The sequence below is a fragment of the Haliotis cracherodii genome, unplaced genomic scaffold, assembly GCF_022045235.1.
Source record: "Haliotis cracherodii isolate W230 unplaced genomic scaffold, xgHalCrac1.p SCAF_32, whole genome shotgun sequence".
NCBI classification, from domain to species: Eukaryota; Metazoa; Mollusca; class Gastropoda; order Lepetellida; family Haliotidae; genus Haliotis; species Haliotis cracherodii.
This window is the reverse complement of record NW_027266289.1, coordinates 481,730-500,690: the sequence shown is the minus strand read 5'-3', so window position 1 is coordinate 500,690 and position 18,961 is coordinate 481,730. Positions and strand designations below refer to the sequence as shown.

Here is an 18,961-nt window from a genome sequence, read left to right as displayed (position 1 = left end):
GTTGTATCCTGTATGTGGGGCTATGCATTGTACACGTTGTATCCTGTGTGTTGGGCTTTGTATTGTACACGTTGTATCCTGTGTGTTGGGCTTTGTATTGTACACGTTGTATCCTGTGTGTGGGGCTATGTATTGTACAGGTTGTATCCCGTGTGTTGGGTTTTGTATTGTACATGTATCCTGTGTGTGGGGCTATGTATTGTGCACGTTGTATCCTGTGTGGGGGGCTATGTATTGTACACATTGTATCCTGTGTGTGGGGCTATGTATTGTACACGTTGTATCCTGGGGGGGGGGGGGGGGGGGGGGCTATGTATTGTACACGTTGTATCCTGTATGTGGGGCTATGTATTGTACACGTTGTATCCTGTGTGTGGGGCTATATATTGTACACTTTGTATCCTGTGTGTGGGGCTATGTATTGTACACGTTGTATCCTGTGTGTGGGGCTATGTATTGTACACGTTGTATCCTGTGTGTGGGGCTATGTATTGTACACGTTGTATCCTGTGTGTGGGGCTATGTATTGTACACGTTGTATCCTGTGTGTGGGGCTATGTATTGTACACGTTGTATCCTGTGTGTGGGGCTATGTATTGTACACTTTGTATCCTGTGTGTGGGGCTATGTATTGTACACGTTGTATCCTGTGTGTGGGGCTATGTATTGTACACTTTGTATCCTGTGTGTGGGGCTATGTATTGTACACGTTGTATCCTGTGTGTGGGGCTATGTATTGTACACGTTGTATCCTGTGTGTGAAGCTATGTATTGTACACGTTGTATCCTGTGTGTGGGGCTATGTATTGTACATGGTGTATCCTGTGTGTAGGGCTATGTGTTGTACACATTGTATCCTGTGTGTGGGGCTATGTATTTTACACGTTGTATCCCGTGTGTGGGGCTATGTGTTGTACACTTTGTATCCTGTGTGTGGGGCTATGTATTGTACACGTTGTATCCTGTTTGTGGGGCTATGTATTGTACATGTTGTATCCTGTGTGGGGGGCTATGTATTGTACACGTTGTATCCTGTATGTGGGGCTATGTATTGTACACGTTGTATCCTGTGTGTGGGCCTATGTATTGTACAGATTGTATCCTGGGTGCGGGGCTATGTATTGTACACGTTGTATCCTGTGTGTAGGGCTATGTATTGTACACGTTGTATCCTGTATGTGGGTCTATGTATTGTGCACGTTGTATCCTGTGTGTAGGGCTATGTATTGTACACTTTGTATCCTGTGTGTGGGGCTATGTATTGTACACGTTGTATCCTGTGTGCGGGGCTATGTATTGTACACGTTGTATCCTGTGTGTGGGGCTATGTATTGTACAGATTGTATCCTGTGTGTGGGGCTATGTATTGTACACGTTGTATCCTGTGTGTAGGGCTATGTATTGTACACGTTGTATCCTGTATGTGGGTCTATGTATTGTGCACGTTGTATCTTGTTTGTAGGGCTATGTATTGTACACTTTGTATCCTGTGTGTGGGGCTATGTATTGTACACGTTGTATCCTGTGTGCGGGGCTATGTATTGTACACGTTGTATCCTGTGTGTGGGGCTATGTATTGTACACGTTGTATCCTGTGTGTGGGGCTATGTATTGTACACGTTGTATCCTGTGTTTGGGGCTATGTATTGTACACGTTGTATCCTGTGTGTGGGGCTATGTATTGTACACTTTGTATCCTGTGTGTGGGGCTATGTATTGTACAGATTGTATCCTGTGTGTGGGGCTATGTATTGTACACGTTGTATCCTGTGTGTAGGGCTATGTATTGTACACGTTGTATCCTGTATGTGGGTCTATGTATTGTGCACGTTGTATCCTGTGTGTGGGGCTATGTATTGTACACTTTGTATCCTGTGTGTGGGGCTATGTATTGTACACGTTGTATCATGTGTGTGGGGCTATATATTGTACACATTGTATCCTGTGTGTGGGGCTATGTATTGTACACGTTGTATCCTGTGTGCGGGGCTATGTATTGTACACGTTGTATCCTGTGTGTGGGGCTATGTATTGTACAGATTGTATCCTGTGTGTGGGGCTATGTATTGTACACGTTGTATCATTGGTGTACGTGTTGTACATAGTTTGTTCCATGATCGAACAATTGGTCATACATCCAGTAGCGACCTTATGATACGATGCATGCACAAATGGCGTGTCGAGGCGGCCATGTTTAAAGTGCTACAGAAATCAAAGTTTCTGTTGTTAGTCAATATTCATAATAACACGAAACATTCCACAAGTGCCAAGTGCCCAGGTGACACATATAGATAAAGCCGATGTTCCGTATAACTGGTGAGTGTTTTCTGTTCTAAATGTTGTAACTTTGTTTCCACCCTTAATGTTAACAGACTACAGCAACCGGAAGCCGTGAACCCTGTAGTGCTTACTGAGCTATTTTCTGGTACCCAAACCGACGGCCCTGGCATGGAATGGCGTCGACGCGGGACGAACGTAAAGCGTAGGACGAGCAACAGCGACCGTTGTGTTGGACTGCAGATTGTTGCTCAATGTCAAACACAACATGTGTTCATGTGGTCATGAGACATTTCACGGATTCCTCAAGACAAATGTAACCAGAGATAGGTATAATTCCCTGGGCACCAACGCCTCGGACAACATTCTGGCTGCTGTGAGTGAGTATGGTTTTACGCCGCTTTTAGCAATATTCCAGTAATATCACGGCAGGGGACACCAGAAATGGGCTTCACACATTGTACCAATGTTGGTGAATCGAACCCGGGTATTCGGCGTGACGAGCGAGCGCTTTAACCACTAGGCTACCCGACCGCCCCTCTGGCTGCTGTGGTACGGGACATCGTGGTTTAATCTGTCTTGGATAACCCCGCGGCAAGAGAGATGGATGCCATATTTCCCCTCAGCTAATAATATTCAACTATTCGACAAGCTTAAAGTTGACCAATAATTGATGTGGATGTACCATCCCGTATCATGTTACCATTGATACGTTTGATGGCGGGGGAGGTAATTTGAACAGCGTCATGACGTCATCCTGTTAAAACATAGTTAAAAAATAGTACTCTAGCGCAGGATAAACCCAGTGATTGACATCATGAGCATCTATCGACGCATGTGGGATACAGTGACATGCATCATCATCCTTGCCAGCGACCAATACTAACCAGGATTCCACAGGGGAGACAAGCATGGGTTGCTGAAGATCAATTCTAACCAGGATTCCACAGGGGAGACAAGCATGGGTTGCTGAAGATCAATTCTAACCAGGATTCCACAGGGGAGACAAGCATGGGTTGCTGAAGATCAATTCTAACCAGGATTCCACAGGGGAGACAAGCATGGGTTGCTGAAGATCAATTCTAACCAGGATTTCACAGGGGAGACAAGCATGGGTTGCTGAAGATCAATTCTAACCAGGATTCCACAGGGGAGACAAGCATGGGTTGCTGAAGATCAATTCTAACCAGGTTTCACAGGGGAGACAAGCATGGGTTGCTGAAGATCAATTCTAACCAGGATTTCACAGGGGAGACAAGCATGGGTTGCTGAAAACCAATTCTAACCAGGATTTCACAGGGGAGACAAGCATGGGTTGCCGAAGACCAATTCTATCCACGACCTCCACGGGTAGTTAGCTTGAAGAGACATAATTACTATCCCTACAATCGTCACTACAATGTGTAACAACATATAAAGTGAGTGAATGGAGGGTAACATTACCCGATAGATACAATAAACCCCCAGACTCACCAATCGTTCTGTGTGGGCCACCTGGCTGCTCACACTGTTTCAGATACTCCAGCATGTGGTACATCTCATCTCATCTCATCTTTAGCATCGATGCTCATTATATCAATCACTGGATTGTCTTGTCCAGACTCGATTATTAACAGACCGCCGTCATATAGGTAGAATATTGCTGAGTGCGGCGTAAAACAACAAACAACAACAAAAGCTTTAGCCTCCACTTCTAATTTATTAGACTTACCTGTGGACATTTTACATTTCAGGTGCTTTTCGCAAAATGTTTTTACTAATTTCCTTTTATAGCAAAATAATTAATAAGATACATTCTGTCAAGTTCCACATTAAGGAAACAATATGATGTACCATATTTTTATTATGGCCAGATTTGTGAAAATATTATTGAAATATGAATAACGTCTCACATGTACACTGCGGATGATGGGCAGAACCTGCCGACTTTGTCGTGTTATATTTTACGATTGCTTCAACTTGTGAAGCACGTGTTAGAATGGAAGAGTGAGTGAGTGAGTGAGTATGGTTTTACGCCGCTTTTAGCAATATTCCAGCAATATCACGGCGAGGGACACCAAAAATGGGCTTTACACATTGTACCCATGTCGGGAATCGTACCCGGGTCTTCGGCGTGACGAGCGAACGCTTTAACCACTAGGCTACCCGACCGCCCCTTATAATGGAAGAGAATATGAAAGGGGTGAGAGGTTTAATCCTTGACGACAGTGGTGAACCACCATCAAACTACAGTGCTCTTGGTAAAGTGCTAACCCACTGAGACACCATGCTACAGTTTAGCGTGGATACCTAACTAAGCCACAGCAGTCAAACAGCCGACCAGCCCTTGCGCCAGGCAGTGTAACAACAAGCACCATGTTCCGGTAGGAAGCGATCTGGGTTCAAACCACTTTCTTTGACACTGCATCATCTACACCATGTAAGTGATATGACTGTGGATCTTGTCTCGCAACTTATAAAGGCACTAGACTGTAGTTTATCGTTTCTGCTTAAGAATGTAAGCTTGTTACACACATGATCTCCCAATGGCAAGAGAATCACACAGGTCATGAAATATCATTACTTAGCTATGAATACTTATACCCATTCCTTTCGAAGCATCCAATGTGATGCTAGCTTTCAGAAGATAATTCCAAATGTAAACTAATGTCCTGAAGAAAGTATACCAAGAGTTTGAAAGACTATGAAAGAAAATCAAAATCATGTAGAAAACTCTTGACGGTTGCTGGGAGACGCTTGTCGTCTGTTGAGCTGTCGGTGAATGTGGTCCTATAAATTCATCCGGAGAACAAGTCGGGCAAGGTAAAATGGGAATGTTCGTGTTGTCCACAATGTTCTTAGTGAGCCTTGACATGCGGTCTCGGGTTGTCTGTGATGGAAGACAATGCCAGGTGGCTTTTGCTGAAAGAAAGGTCTCAAACTTCATCCCGATATGTCTGGGCATTCAGGCTTCAATGAATCATAACGAGCCCCACACACAGATACCTCCCCGGACCATGACGCTACTGGCCACAAATGGTTGAACTTGATGGACACAATTTAACTCTAAATGTTCACCTTCTCGTCTCTACACTCGATCCCGACCATCATTTCTGTATGTAGCAGGGCGTGGAGTCATCCCACTGATGGCTTCCTTACCTTGTCAGCTTGCTGACGGGGTTAACCTCTTTGGCCATGTGGACAAGGCGTCCGACCTCGGAGCAGAAGGTCCGTGGTTCGAATCCCATCACGGGACTTGGACATTTTATGGCCGCTTCATGTACCAGCAATATCTGCTCTCATCGTAGAACTAGACACATCCCCAGTCTCGGACTTGCAAACGTCGAACTCGCCTGGCCCAGGTGAACCTGTAACGTCGGTGTTAACGTCTTAACATCACTCCCCAGCAGGATACCTCCTTCTCTTAATCTCCAAGACACTGTCTGTAGACTGACCCTGTGTCCCAGTGCTGTCACTGTCGCTGCAGTTGCCATCGCTGTAATGAAGTAGTTTTGGAGATGAATGGTCCGGATGTGGCTGTCTTCAATGGGCGTTGTCACCCGTGGTCTCTCGGTTCTACGCCTGTCTGATGTAAACGTTGCATTATCTGGTAATGGTGGCAGGGGTTCAGAGAAACGTTCTTACAATGGCGGCGTGCGTGGCTCTCTGTTGCTCCATACCAGCGGCTCTCCCTCCCTCTGTATAGCGGTTAGACAGGGCTTTTGGTTCATGTACCCATAATGCCACCAGTTTTTACGGTATTTTAGAACGTGTATTTCGTTCAACGAAGCCCAAGACGTTTCGTCAAAATACACGATATTCACGATAAATGTAGATTTTTCCTGCTTTTTTCAGCGAATATATTTGGTTGTATAAGTCCGACATATTTAAGTTTCATTTCATATTTGAATTTTTGAGTTATTCTTATTGTAACAACAATTTCAATTCGTTCAATTTCATTGATCTAAAATGTCTATTTGTTTCCACATGTTTCCAAGGTGCTCCGACATTCTCTCCCCTTTGTTCTATTTATACAACAAAAATTTGGCATATCTACTCTTATTATCAACTTGTATCAACAATTATCAATGTACGTGGGCCTTTGACATTGCATCACTTTACGAAATTCCTCTTTCTACAAAACCTGACTGACATGGGCAATCAGAGAGACAGGTTCAAGTCATCGACAGAAGCAGACGCTTGGCCGCTCGGTTCTGTTATATGTTAATCAGTACTTGTACTATTTCAGCCTATTTCAACTTGCAACAATAAACATGGCTGCTGTCTTCAACCCTTTAACCCTGAGTTGTGTCTGCTGTTATCATCATAAGCTACCATCAGAGAACAAAACGTATGCTCTTGGACAGCAAACAGACACGCCCCCCTCGGTACTTAAACACTCTGCAGTTCGTATCAACATTGTAATTGGGTTTGTAATCAAAGTCTCTTTGCTTCCCGTAGTGGAGTTGTTCCATACAGCTTGAAAACTTTGATGTTATGTTGACCGTTACACCAAGCCTTCCTTTTTCGTATCCATCCTAGCTCAATAACGCTTTGTTTTTCTGAACTCATCTATGTAGAATACCCTTCTCCAAGTATGTGAATAAAGATTTCTTTAGGGAAAGCAACGTTACCGTCTTCAACAGCTTGTTCGCTTCTTTCCTTCGTGAAGCAATCGATGAATCAAAGACAAGGCAATAGTCAATAGGTGAAGAAAACACATTGGACGTGCATTGATTAAAACATCTTAAGCTTGTGACGACCACGATGGCCTGGAGACTTTTGGTATTAACTTTCAATGTTACCTACATGCGTAACATGAGTGTCAGCTCGTCGAACAGACAGACAGAGTTATATCCACAAATCAAGCACATTCATTCAGTGTCCTCACACTTAGGCCATTGATATAAGTTGTACTGTACATATATCCAACATAGCACTCTTCTTGAAAAGGAATGTAAATGAATCGATTGTTCAGTGTGTGATTATGTGTCATTGGACAGTTTGATGTGTATGGGGACAGTGTGTGTCTAGCAACTGGTTGACATTAAGATACGTGTATACACTAAAAGAAGCCACGATGGTCCTGTTGGGTGTCTACCTTCTGCTCTGTGTCAACCAAATTCCCCGTGTTTTAAGTCAGTTGGTGTACAACATGGACAGTTGCACCAATGTGACATTCCACAGAAGGTCTGAGATGGATGATCTGGTGTTTTCCGGGAGCCTGATAGACGAGATCAACCAGGTGGACATGAGGGTTGAGTGTTTCTCTCAGTGTCAGTGGCGGCTGCGGTGTAACCTGGTCTTGTACAACCCACTCACCAGGACGTGCAGGCTACACTCTGAAGGCTTTGATTCAAGCAGTGATTGCACAGTTGAAACTGGATGGCAGTACTATGGTGGTAGGATTTAGAATAATATTTACCAAAGACTTTAACACTTTTCCCACAAATGAAATGCAATCATTATTTGAGGCGAAATAATTGAGTAAGTGCATGATTTATTCAAATGCGTTTCTTAGGTCTAAATGAAGCAACTTGGTTACTTCGTGAAATGCATAAAAACGATCTTGGCATCAGCAAGCCAATTACAATAATAGGGATTTTGAATGCGAATCCTCAGTCATATTACGACAAGGCTATAGAGACTTAGAGATGTAACGATAACTGACTATGAACATAAAGAAGTTGAAGGTTAAGCTCACTGTCATGCAAGTATTGTCTCTGTAGAGGGTAAGATGCTATAAGTCAGTTGTACAGGGGCTACATACTGAGACTGAGTCATTCACGTTTTGTGTTTAGCTGTCAATGGCGCACTTACATTTTTCAAGTGTATTTATCTCAGTTCTATGTTTCTATATACTCTGGACTCATTGTGTCACCTCAGCTTTATCTTTCCCCCAATTCACTATGATAAAAGTAGCAATGGAGGTAAATTACTGCCATGAGCGAGATAAATGTGTGCCCATTTAGAGAAAGGGGGCATGTAGAAGGTGATGTGCCTTGTATTTATGTAAGGGTATTTAATTATCATTATATATATATATATATATATATATATATATATATATAGGGATAAATACAAGAGTGTCTATCAGATACCATTTATCTTACAATCTGCGTACTGTTATTTGGTTTTAAGTTTTTTCCAATGAAACCAAGATATTTAGTCAGACATGTAGATCGCTTAACTACCGTCATCGTTGTGCGTGGTTTTGCGTCAGGCATTGCGTCAAACAGGACTGTACATGTACGAATTCTTTTGAAATTACCTGATCATTATAATGTATATACTTTTAATTCGTGCTATGATACTCTTCGCAGGAATTTCTCAAACACGCGAGCCAATGTATGCAACAATTAAACGAATGGATCTCCCTATATAAGAGTAAAAAAATACTGTGCAAAATCTGAATTTTGCTTAAATTACATTTCAAACAAGTAGAGGTTTTCGCATTGGATTCTAAAATGTATGAGGACTTCAGAGATTAAAGTATCACAGCTGCGTTTGAAATGTACAGATGTTTGTGTATGTTTAGGATAACCCCGCGGCGTCGGAGACAGCTGATCTCTCTGACACTTTGCGCCCATGGGTTGCTGACACTAGCGGCAATACAACTTCGGATTCGCAAGCCCACTTAGAAAGAAAGCATTATTTGATGTCTTAGTTTTTTTAAAAATTTTAATGAGGCAATTACGACAATTGGTTCCTTCTCCGTCAACGCGGCATGTGTAATTATTTGCAAGAAACAATTTCAACGGTCGATAGTTGACGTGGATCGACATCCTGATTCACAGGAATGATAAAACAACATCCGAGCAGACAAGTCCTCGTTGTATCCTCTCAATAACAAGTAGCATCTTTTGAAGTCTTTTGGTATGACGTGGTCACGGCCTAGAACCACCAATACATCGACTCATCGACTATACAAATATATATTGTAATAATTATATAACTGGAATAAGATTGAATACAGTTATAATGTGCTAGCACTTTCAACTTGTACCACGTACGAGTCTCATCAAGTAGTTATGGCCTGACGAGACTCGTACGTGGTACGAGCTGAAAGCACTAGCCAATTAAAACTGTGTTCAATCTTACTCCACTTATTCAATTATTGCTATATTATGTCTGAGTGTTAGAAGTTTACTGCGCTTTACTTTACTGCGCTTTATATATATATATATTTATATATTTATGTAGAACATTTCTGGCCCATATTTGATCATGTATAATCCGACGTATTACGATTGACGAACAATCCTAATATTCCAATTCTTATCAAGATACGATCTACTAACCGCTGATTGTCGATAGCGAAGGGACAATGTGAAAGTATACCAAGTTAAGAAGTTGCAATCATTGTAAGAGGAATGATATAGCAGGCGAATACCACGATTTATTGACTTGTCCAGGGTAAAACACAGATCCACCAACACATACCCGTAATCAAACTTGAATGATTTTTACACGTTGACGAGTCAGAATGCGGAAGACATCTTGTTAAAGTGAGTGTGTGAACGAGTCGGGCAAGGTAAAACGTGGATGTTCGTGTTGTGCACAATGTTCAGTATGAGCCTTGACATGCGGTCTCGGGTTGTCTGTGCTGGAAGACAATGCCAGGTGGCTGTTGCTGAAAGAATGAGTGAGTGCGTATGGTTTTACGCCGCTTTTAGCAATATTCCAGCAATATCACGGTGGGGGACACCAGAAATGGGCTTCACACATTGTTCCCATGTCGGCATTCGAACCTGGGTCTTCGGCGTGACGAGCGAACGCTTTAACCACTAGGCTACCCGACCGCCCCATATCTTGTTAAAGAACTGTTGAACATTTCTTTCATTACACAATTTAAACATGAATATCCGTTGCAGTAAAGTGAATTTGAAATCTTATAACCTGCCAAGTCCGTCTTTTGCCTCATGTGTTACCACATATAACACAGCTACGCATTCAATGTAGCGAAATAAAAAATAAAAAAACAATGCATAATTCAGTAAACTACGTTTATAACGAACGCGCTTATAACAAACTGACGTATAAAACGAACATATTTTTTGTTCCAGTTTACCACAAACAATGTTCCAGTTCACCACATACAATGTTCCAGTTCACCACATACAATGTTCCAGTTCACCACATACAATGTTCCAGTTCATCACATACATTGTTCCAGTTCATCACATACAATGTTCCAGTTCACCACATACAATGTTCCAGTTCACCACATACAATGTTCCAGTTCATCACATACAATGTTCTAGTTCACCACATACAATGTTCCAGTTCATCACATACAATGTTCCAGTTCACCACATACAATGTTACAGTTCACCACATTCAATGTTCCAGTTCACCACATACAATGTTACAGTTCACTACATTCAATGTTACAGTTCACCACATACAATGTTCTAGTTCACCACATACAATGTTCCAGTTTACCACAAACAGTGTTCCAGTTCACCACATACAATGTTACAGTTCACCACATACAATGTTACAGTTCACCACATTCAATGTTCCAGTTTACCACATACAATGTTCCAGTTCACCACATACAATGTTCTAGTTCACCACATACAATGCTCCAGTTCACCACATACAATGTTCCGGTTCACCACATACGATGTTTCAATTCACCACGTACAATGTTCCAATTCACCACATACAATGTTCCAGTTCACCACATACAATGTTCCAGTTCACTACATACAATGATCCAGTTCACCACATACAATGTTCCAGTTCACCACATACAATGTTCCAGTTCACTACATACAATGATCCAGTTCACCACATACAATGTTCCAGTTCACCACATTCAATGTTCCAGTTCACTACAAACAATGTTCCAGTTCACCACATACAATGTTCCAGTGTCGTGTGATGGGTACAGACTGGCCAACGCCCGTCCAGGTGTAGACATCATCAACACTGCCGTGGAAGACGTTTGCCAGGATCCCTTCAACGTCGTCACTGCAAATGAAACCTCATCCTGTCTGCGAGATGGATCTTGGGAAAGCGTGAGAATCAAATGCACGTCATGTTACACTGGTACGCCCGTGGTGTCTATGGTATGTCTGAACGTGTTTCAATGTTCTTAGACATTGTGTTACCTTGAAACGCCCGTTGTGTCTACAGTACGTCTGGATGTATTCATAGTTCCTCTTGTTGACCATAATCATGTAGTGTCTTTGTGACATACCTGCCATATTACAAAATCTGTAATATTTTGTGACTTACTATAACTGTTCATGAAGCAACACGAGTATAGAGTTTGTGAGTTGAGGAATGATATAGTTTTATTTATGTTTGAAATCCGAATGCCCGACACAGCAATGAACAGATTTGTAACTCCACACGGAGAGACAGTATTTCCACAAGGTATGCATGCTAGGAAATGAACAAGCATACGGCCATACACGATGGCCATTTAGACGCTCAAAGGATGATATCGGGAAACACACGCAACTCGGTTTGTTCAAGTGGTGTAAACTCGGGTTTTAGCGCCGGTGTGATTCATAAATAATTTTGCTTTGTTATTCAGCTACCAACAACACATCTGAATGAAGACTTGCCCTTTGACCTCGCTGCAGGGATGACCTTAAGGTTGACAGTTGCAGGAGATATCGTTAAATAGTAAGATCAGGGTTGTGATACACATATTCAATAAGTAATGAAGTCTTTGAAGTTGCGAGGAAACGAAAACATCACACTGTTCTGGACAGCAGATTATTAGTCTCTGGCACGCCGTTTCAGAGCTCCTTCTTGGACGTGCATTAGGCGAAGGAGCAAGAAGTAGCTCTGAAACGTCATGACAAAGAATAAAATAAGTTGTTATCCTTAAAAGAGTCATGTTTACAGTAAGGGCAAGGTTGAAAGACATATCGTCAACACGCAGTAATAATATCGTCAACATGCAGTCATAACATCATCAACATGCAGACATAACATCGTCATCATGCAGTAATAAGATCGTCAACACGCAGTCATAACACCGTCAACATGCAGTCATAACATCATCAACATGCAGACATAACATCGTCAACATGCAGTAATAACATCGTCAACACGCAGTCATAAGATCGTCAACATGCAGTCATAACATCGTCAACACGCAGTAAAAACATCGTCAACACGCAGTCATAACACCGTCAACATGCAGTCATAACATCATCAACATGCAGACATAACATCGTCAACATGCAGTAATAACATCGTCAACACGCAGTCATAAGATCGTCAACATGCAGTCATAACATCGTCAACACGCAGTAAAAACATCGTCAACATGCAGTCATAACATCGTCAACATGCAGTCATAACATCGTCAACACGCACTCAAAACATCTTCAACACGCACTCAAAACATCGTCAACATGCAGTCATAACATCGCCAACATACAGTCATAACATTGTCAACACGCAGTCATAACATTGTCAATACGCAGTCATAACATCGTCAACATGCAGTCATAACATCGTCAAGACGCATTCAAAACATCGTCAAGACGCACTCAAAACATCGTCAACACACAGTCATTATATCGTCAACATGCAGTCATAACATCGTCAACACGCAGTCATAACATCGTCAACACGCAGTCATAACATCGTCAACATGCAGTCATAACATCGTCAAGACGCATTCAAAACATCGTCAAGACGCACTCAAAACATCGTCAACACACAGTCATTATATCGTCAACATGCAGTCATAACATCGTCAACACGCAGTCATAACATCGTCAACACGCAGTCATAACATCGTCAACATGCAGTCATAACATCGTCAACACGCAGTCATAACATCGTCAAGACGCAGTCATAACATCGTCAACACGCTGTCATAACATCGTCAACATGCAATCATAACATCGTCAGCATGCAGTCATAACATCATCAACATGCAGTCATAACATCATCAACATGCAGTCATAACATCATCAACATGCAGTCATAACATCATCAACATGCAGTCATAACATCATCAACATGCAGTCATAACTTACACGCATATGAAGCAGTCAAATGAGTTTTGTCTTTCAAAGTGTATTTATTTCTTACATGTTTTTAATAGTAGTATATGTTTTATTTTAATGTTTGGCAATTCCCGTGTCACAGATGCACAACGCCTTTATCCATGTGTCGTAACATGATCCGCTGTTTGAATGTTCCAATCCCTATTCGTATTGACACTGCAACGATCTGGGCTTTCTTAGATCATGTATCTAAAATGTATGGAGGGACTGTATTTCGCAGTATGAGTAGTGAGTGAGTGAGTATGGTTTTACGCCGCTTTTAGCAATATTCCAGCAACATTACGGCGGGAGACACCAGAAATGGGCTTCACACATTGTACCCATGTCGGGAATCGAACCCGGGTCATCGGCGTGACGAGCAAACGCTTTAACCACTAGCCTACCCGACCGCCCCCGCAGTATGAGTAGTATGTAAAAGTAAAACACCTTAACCTGGCTTAAGCCATACATATCATGACGTCATCTTTTAAACTGTTGTTTATGACTAATCGTATGATATCCTAAGTGCCTCAGGGTCAGGGTTAGGGTTAGTTTTTTTTGTGGACCTTGAATTGTTGTGCGACTTCTCGCTGCCAGGTGCCAAATTTAAGAATCTTCTATTTCCCTTCGGCATGACAGCAGATAACACATCCCATCAAGTCACCCCTGAAGTAGATGATTGATGTCATGGCAACAAAATAAATATACATACAAACATCCCAACAAGTCCACTGTGTGGGGATACACATCGATGTGATGACAAAAGGGTGGTGGCCCAGGCTGCAGTAAGCAAATGATCAATATTGTCCTTACAGTAACGCTGTGACCTTTGTGCTGCCAAACACCGACTTGGCCCTCATCTTGTCCCTCAGATGGAGATGGGGCTCCACGTCACGACTCATCTTCAACACAAAACAAGGAGGGTCCTTTGGACTGGAGGAGTATGTAGATCACATCGACGTCGACAACATCAACAACTATGTGATTGAAATCCAGATCACTGAGAGTTCATTTAAGGTACATAGCGCATTACACATGACATTTATTTCAAGTCATGTATTGCACGACTCATATAATTGAGAAAGGGTGACAAAAACAAAATGTAACAAAAATAACATCTGATGGAAGGAAAACAGTTATTGTTTTTCGATTATAAAATCGTTAATATTGTCTCAAGAATAATAATATAAACACGAATTGGTATACTGATCACCATGCATACATAATTTATAGCTGATCATTTGTCCTCCAATGCCTGTTGTCATATCCTTGTACATTAACGTCTTTTAACGTGATGCAGGGCAAAGGTATTCCGGATCACAAGGAGGGGACTATGGGACCCTGACTCTGTACTGTAAAACACCCGAACGCCTATTTATGCCCTGAACCAATGTCATAACACCATGCTGGGTGTTATTTCAATACGACGTTTAACATTATATTTAGTAGAAAAAGCTCCAATACAGAAGATAGCGTACAATTAAGACACCTACCTTGATACCTTTAAAGTTTTGAGATAGCGTGAGGTTTCGAATTTGAAAAGGGTAAAGGTATCCCCATTATTCAATGGCACAATGACAAAAGAAACGTGAACCATAAAACATAAACCACCAAAGACACAATATAATCATGCAAGGATATCCTGTAAGCATCATTCCTTAGAGTCCAAAATCACTCTTTGTAAAGTTTTCCTCTCAAGTACAATCCAATATCATGACGTCATAACATTGTACATAATGCAAGTCTAAGCATTGTAAAACGATAGACATGACGTCACGGTACAAATACATTTGTTCATCAAGTTTTCCACCTGAAATATCTTGCCACACCTGCTGTAAGTAATGTACGAATCGACACATGTTATTAAGCTGTGTCAATGAAGGAAGATATGTATTTTAAATTGCGAAACGGGCTGGTTTGCAAAAGCAGTGTTTCTGAATATTTTTGTTGTTGTCATTATGCGACCAGCAGCAAAATCATGGCCTAAAGTAAGATTCCAGACCCTGTCGGACGAATGAGGAAGCAGGTTTCTAAAATGTCACCACATAACATCTTATCAACATGCTGCGTTTTCAGATAAAATGTTGATCTTTTATAAGTAGAAGGCCTAATTCCAGATTTTCTGGTAATACAAGTGTATAATTCACTTGACTTCTAAATAACTCAGTGTTTGTCTGCCTTACATTAAGTACAATACATCTGTGTCAATACATTTATTAATCATTTATTAATAGGCAAATCTATCACAAGTCGTTCATTGATCAGGTGTGTCTACCTCCAGGCCCACGTTGATTAACGTACATCTTTATCAATAACATTTATTAACCGCAGAAGATCTATCTTAAGTCCTTTATAAATCAAGTATGTCTATATCAACTTTTAAATTGCCAGGTCAATGTTACTTCCAGCTTTTCGGTGACGGGACTCTTTGGATGGAGAATGAGATGCGGCTCCCACTCACTGGCGTCCGTCGGGTCACATTGAAAGGATTCACAGCCATCCACAGTGTCCAAATCTTCTGTTAGAGTTGTGTGCAGCCGTGCACGACACACTGTGTCCTTCAGCCGACACCACCACGGTGTGAATAAAGCAAATTAATGGTCAACTATGTTTTAGTAATTTTCTCACCGATCAAGACATGCTTTGGTTGTGGTGGAAGTCAAATAACAAACACTTGTTTTTTTTATGCAAATCGTGCGAGTGGTCGAGTGCTACCGAACGTGCAGGACAATTCCACTCTTTTCACAAACACCTAGGGTCATGACTGATTTGCAGTGGTCTATTCCTATCATTTACATGACTATTTTGCATATCATACTTAACTGAACCTGTTTCGCGCATATTCCAGACGATCTGACTGTATGTGATCCCTATTTTGTCCATATGGATGTTATGTAAAATATAACTGATGACAAAAACATCGTATGTGGCACAAGTGTTATTTAACCAAAAATGATTTGAAAACTTTATTTTGCAAAATTTCTTGCCCCCTAATAATTCGTGAAAGTCTTTTTTCATTCATATATTTTACTACAAAATGCACGAGGAACTTGAAATGCAACGGTCTACTTCTTTTATCTTCCCGAGGCAAGGGCGCTAATTGTCTATAAGAGTCAAGTTTCCAATCCTGCCGAACAAGGTCCATGATCGATTGTAGTGCTCCTGTGGCTATTACTAGTTATGTCCCTTCAATGTCCCTCCTATTGACCAATTAGATTACATCTCTCATATCACGTTTCTGAGTATATGCTTGCTCCTTCATGAGGTGAATTAATGGCATATACTCCGAAAAACAACATGTCTGAGCAGAGGATTCTCTTCCGTTGTCTGACTGGTGAAGGTGGACTGCTTCAATGTCCAGATGAAGGAATAAAAGTCACGACCGACTTCAGCTGCAGTCTTGGTTTTCAAAGAACGAATAACGTGAATCTTGTGAGATATTCTCAAAAATGTAGAATGGATCGATAGCTGCCATCCTTGTTGGTTTGCATGACAACTAAGTAGACTTGACCTCTAGCGTTCAAATCACTTTGTCAACTCCATCCACGGAAACACAGGAAGACTATGTCAAGAAGTGGTATTCCTCCCTTGGTATGGATTGTCCAGTCTTCCCTCGCTTGAGGACGTCAATACCTTGCTGTTCATATTCAGAGGGACACGGGGCAGAACAATCAGATGCATAGTCATCCTTAGGCTTGTGAGAAATAACAGTGTTTGGGCCAGAACTTATACTTCTACTTAACTTGCAATGGTAGTCTCAGCAAACATCATCATATGGTTTCCCAAACTACTCTCATTGTCCTTACGGTGATGCTGATATGGAATGGCTATCTATTAATACTAATGTAGCTATCGATCAATACTAATAACGCAAGTGAAGAACACGAATTCTGTAAATTTACTGAGGTGAACAAAATTGACTGATTGAGCGATATTGACTTCGATGCCTTGTTTTCGGAAATGTCAGGAATCTAGCAACAATGAAATCAATGTCGTACCCTGCTCAGATGTGGTCGCCGACACAGATCAAAGCGACTCCTGATAAATCCAAAACTAAAACCTGATTCACTATCGTATCGGAAAAAAACCCTCCAAGATATTGAGAAACTAACACAGCAAATCTACAATGAAACACACTACATTAACAGGCTCTGAACATGTTCAATGGTTAAGCCAAATAAAATTAACCTAGCTTTTAAAAAAATAAGACATAAAAGGTAAAGAACGAAACTTCAATTAAAAATAAAAAAAACTTGCCTACCTGTTTTACTGATTGGTCATCGGAGACAAGAAACACCAGCCAAGCAAAGTATTACAGCACACACGACAAATCCCAAACTCCAAATATAACACACCCTGACACAAAATACACAAGTTATGGAGCACTCCGTTAATTAATACCGTATCGTCCGAATTGGTTTGCGATTGTCCAAACACAAGCAACACATTCACATATCAGTCATATTCCTAATTTGCTGGTGTCATGGGAGGGTCCATGCCTCGGGGTGTTTTCCGTAACTGTTCCAAGAACTTCGTTTTCAACAGCAGTAAATATTAATTTTATCCTCAGCCTCCTGTTCGACTCGAAATGCATCTCTTTACAAACTTATGTGACGCCAGATATAAATCCACACTTAATGGTTGACCGCACGTCTCTGCTGCAAGTCATATTTATATTTTTATTCACTTTCCTGTTACATATTTTTAAGATTTTAATTAATCCCAAATATCGTTAGTCAATTTGTTCAAAGAATAAAATTATATTGAGGTTGACATATTTTCCGATTATGCTGCATATATTCAAACTATTTTTATTTGCGTAACTGAGTATGAGTGGTGAAACGTATGTGACCGAGAGCCGTCAAACGCCGACAAAATAACATTGTTGTAATGTTCTACCGCGAAACAAGAGAACTACAAATTTAAGCAAACATTGTTATAGTATTTTTCGGCGAGACCAATAAACTAGGAAGTATGAAATTATAAGAATTAAACGTCAGTTTGGATGGGTTCATTGAAGTGTGAACGATTTGAAAGGGCTGCTTAAACTGTGTGAACCTCCGAGCTTGACACAAACGGCCTCCCCAGTGCAAGACATGGGCAGTTGCACAGATTGGTTAGGGTTAGGGTTAGGGTTAGGGTTAACCCTAACCTAACCCTGGCAGTTGCACAGATGGGGTGTAACAAATACATTCTAAAATTCGTAGACGTTTTTGAACTTCGTGAACTACAAAGCGCGTGTGTGATGGTGACAAAACAAGGATCATAACAAGGTTGAAGTGTGAATTAGAATCGTCGCTTGTCAGATCCCTACATGACTATACAGATTTATAGAGATATAATGAGATACACCTGGTATGTACAGAGGTACAATGACCTTCAATGTCATAACGTCAGCCAGGCAGGGCCGATGAGGTGAACTTTAATTATTGTCATCTTGAATGCTCAGTGCAATTTATCTCCATTCAATAATGATAGATACTTTAAACCAAAGCTTCGTTTTGCGCCTGATTTGCATGGCAATATGCTAAAAATAGACGTTAATCACTGTCATGAGCGAGTTAAATTATGTCCCAAGACACTTCCAAAAGGAATGTATAATGATAAAAAACAAAGCAGATAACAATAAAACCGATCACCCAAACGCATCACGGCAACGGCCATGGTAACCCGATAGACGT

At 41.2% G+C, this 18,961-nt stretch overlaps 1 protein-coding gene and 1 pseudogene across 1 annotated transcript; both read left to right on the top strand.

Moving 5' to 3' along the window:
- Window positions 1-18,961, top strand: part of LOC139477234 (serine/threonine-protein phosphatase 6 regulatory ankyrin repeat subunit B-like) — a 214,874-nt pseudogene that overhangs the window by 179,460 nt on the left and 16,453 nt on the right.
- Window positions 7,337-15,805, top strand: LOC139477220 (uncharacterized). Its single transcript, XM_071259777.1, has 5 exons — window positions 7,337-7,658; window positions 11,137-11,333; window positions 11,807-11,898; window positions 14,096-14,297; window positions 15,689-15,805. Exons 1-5 carry the CDS (start codon window positions 7,337-7,339, stop codon window positions 15,803-15,805), a joined length of 930 nt encoding a protein of 309 aa, XP_071115878.1.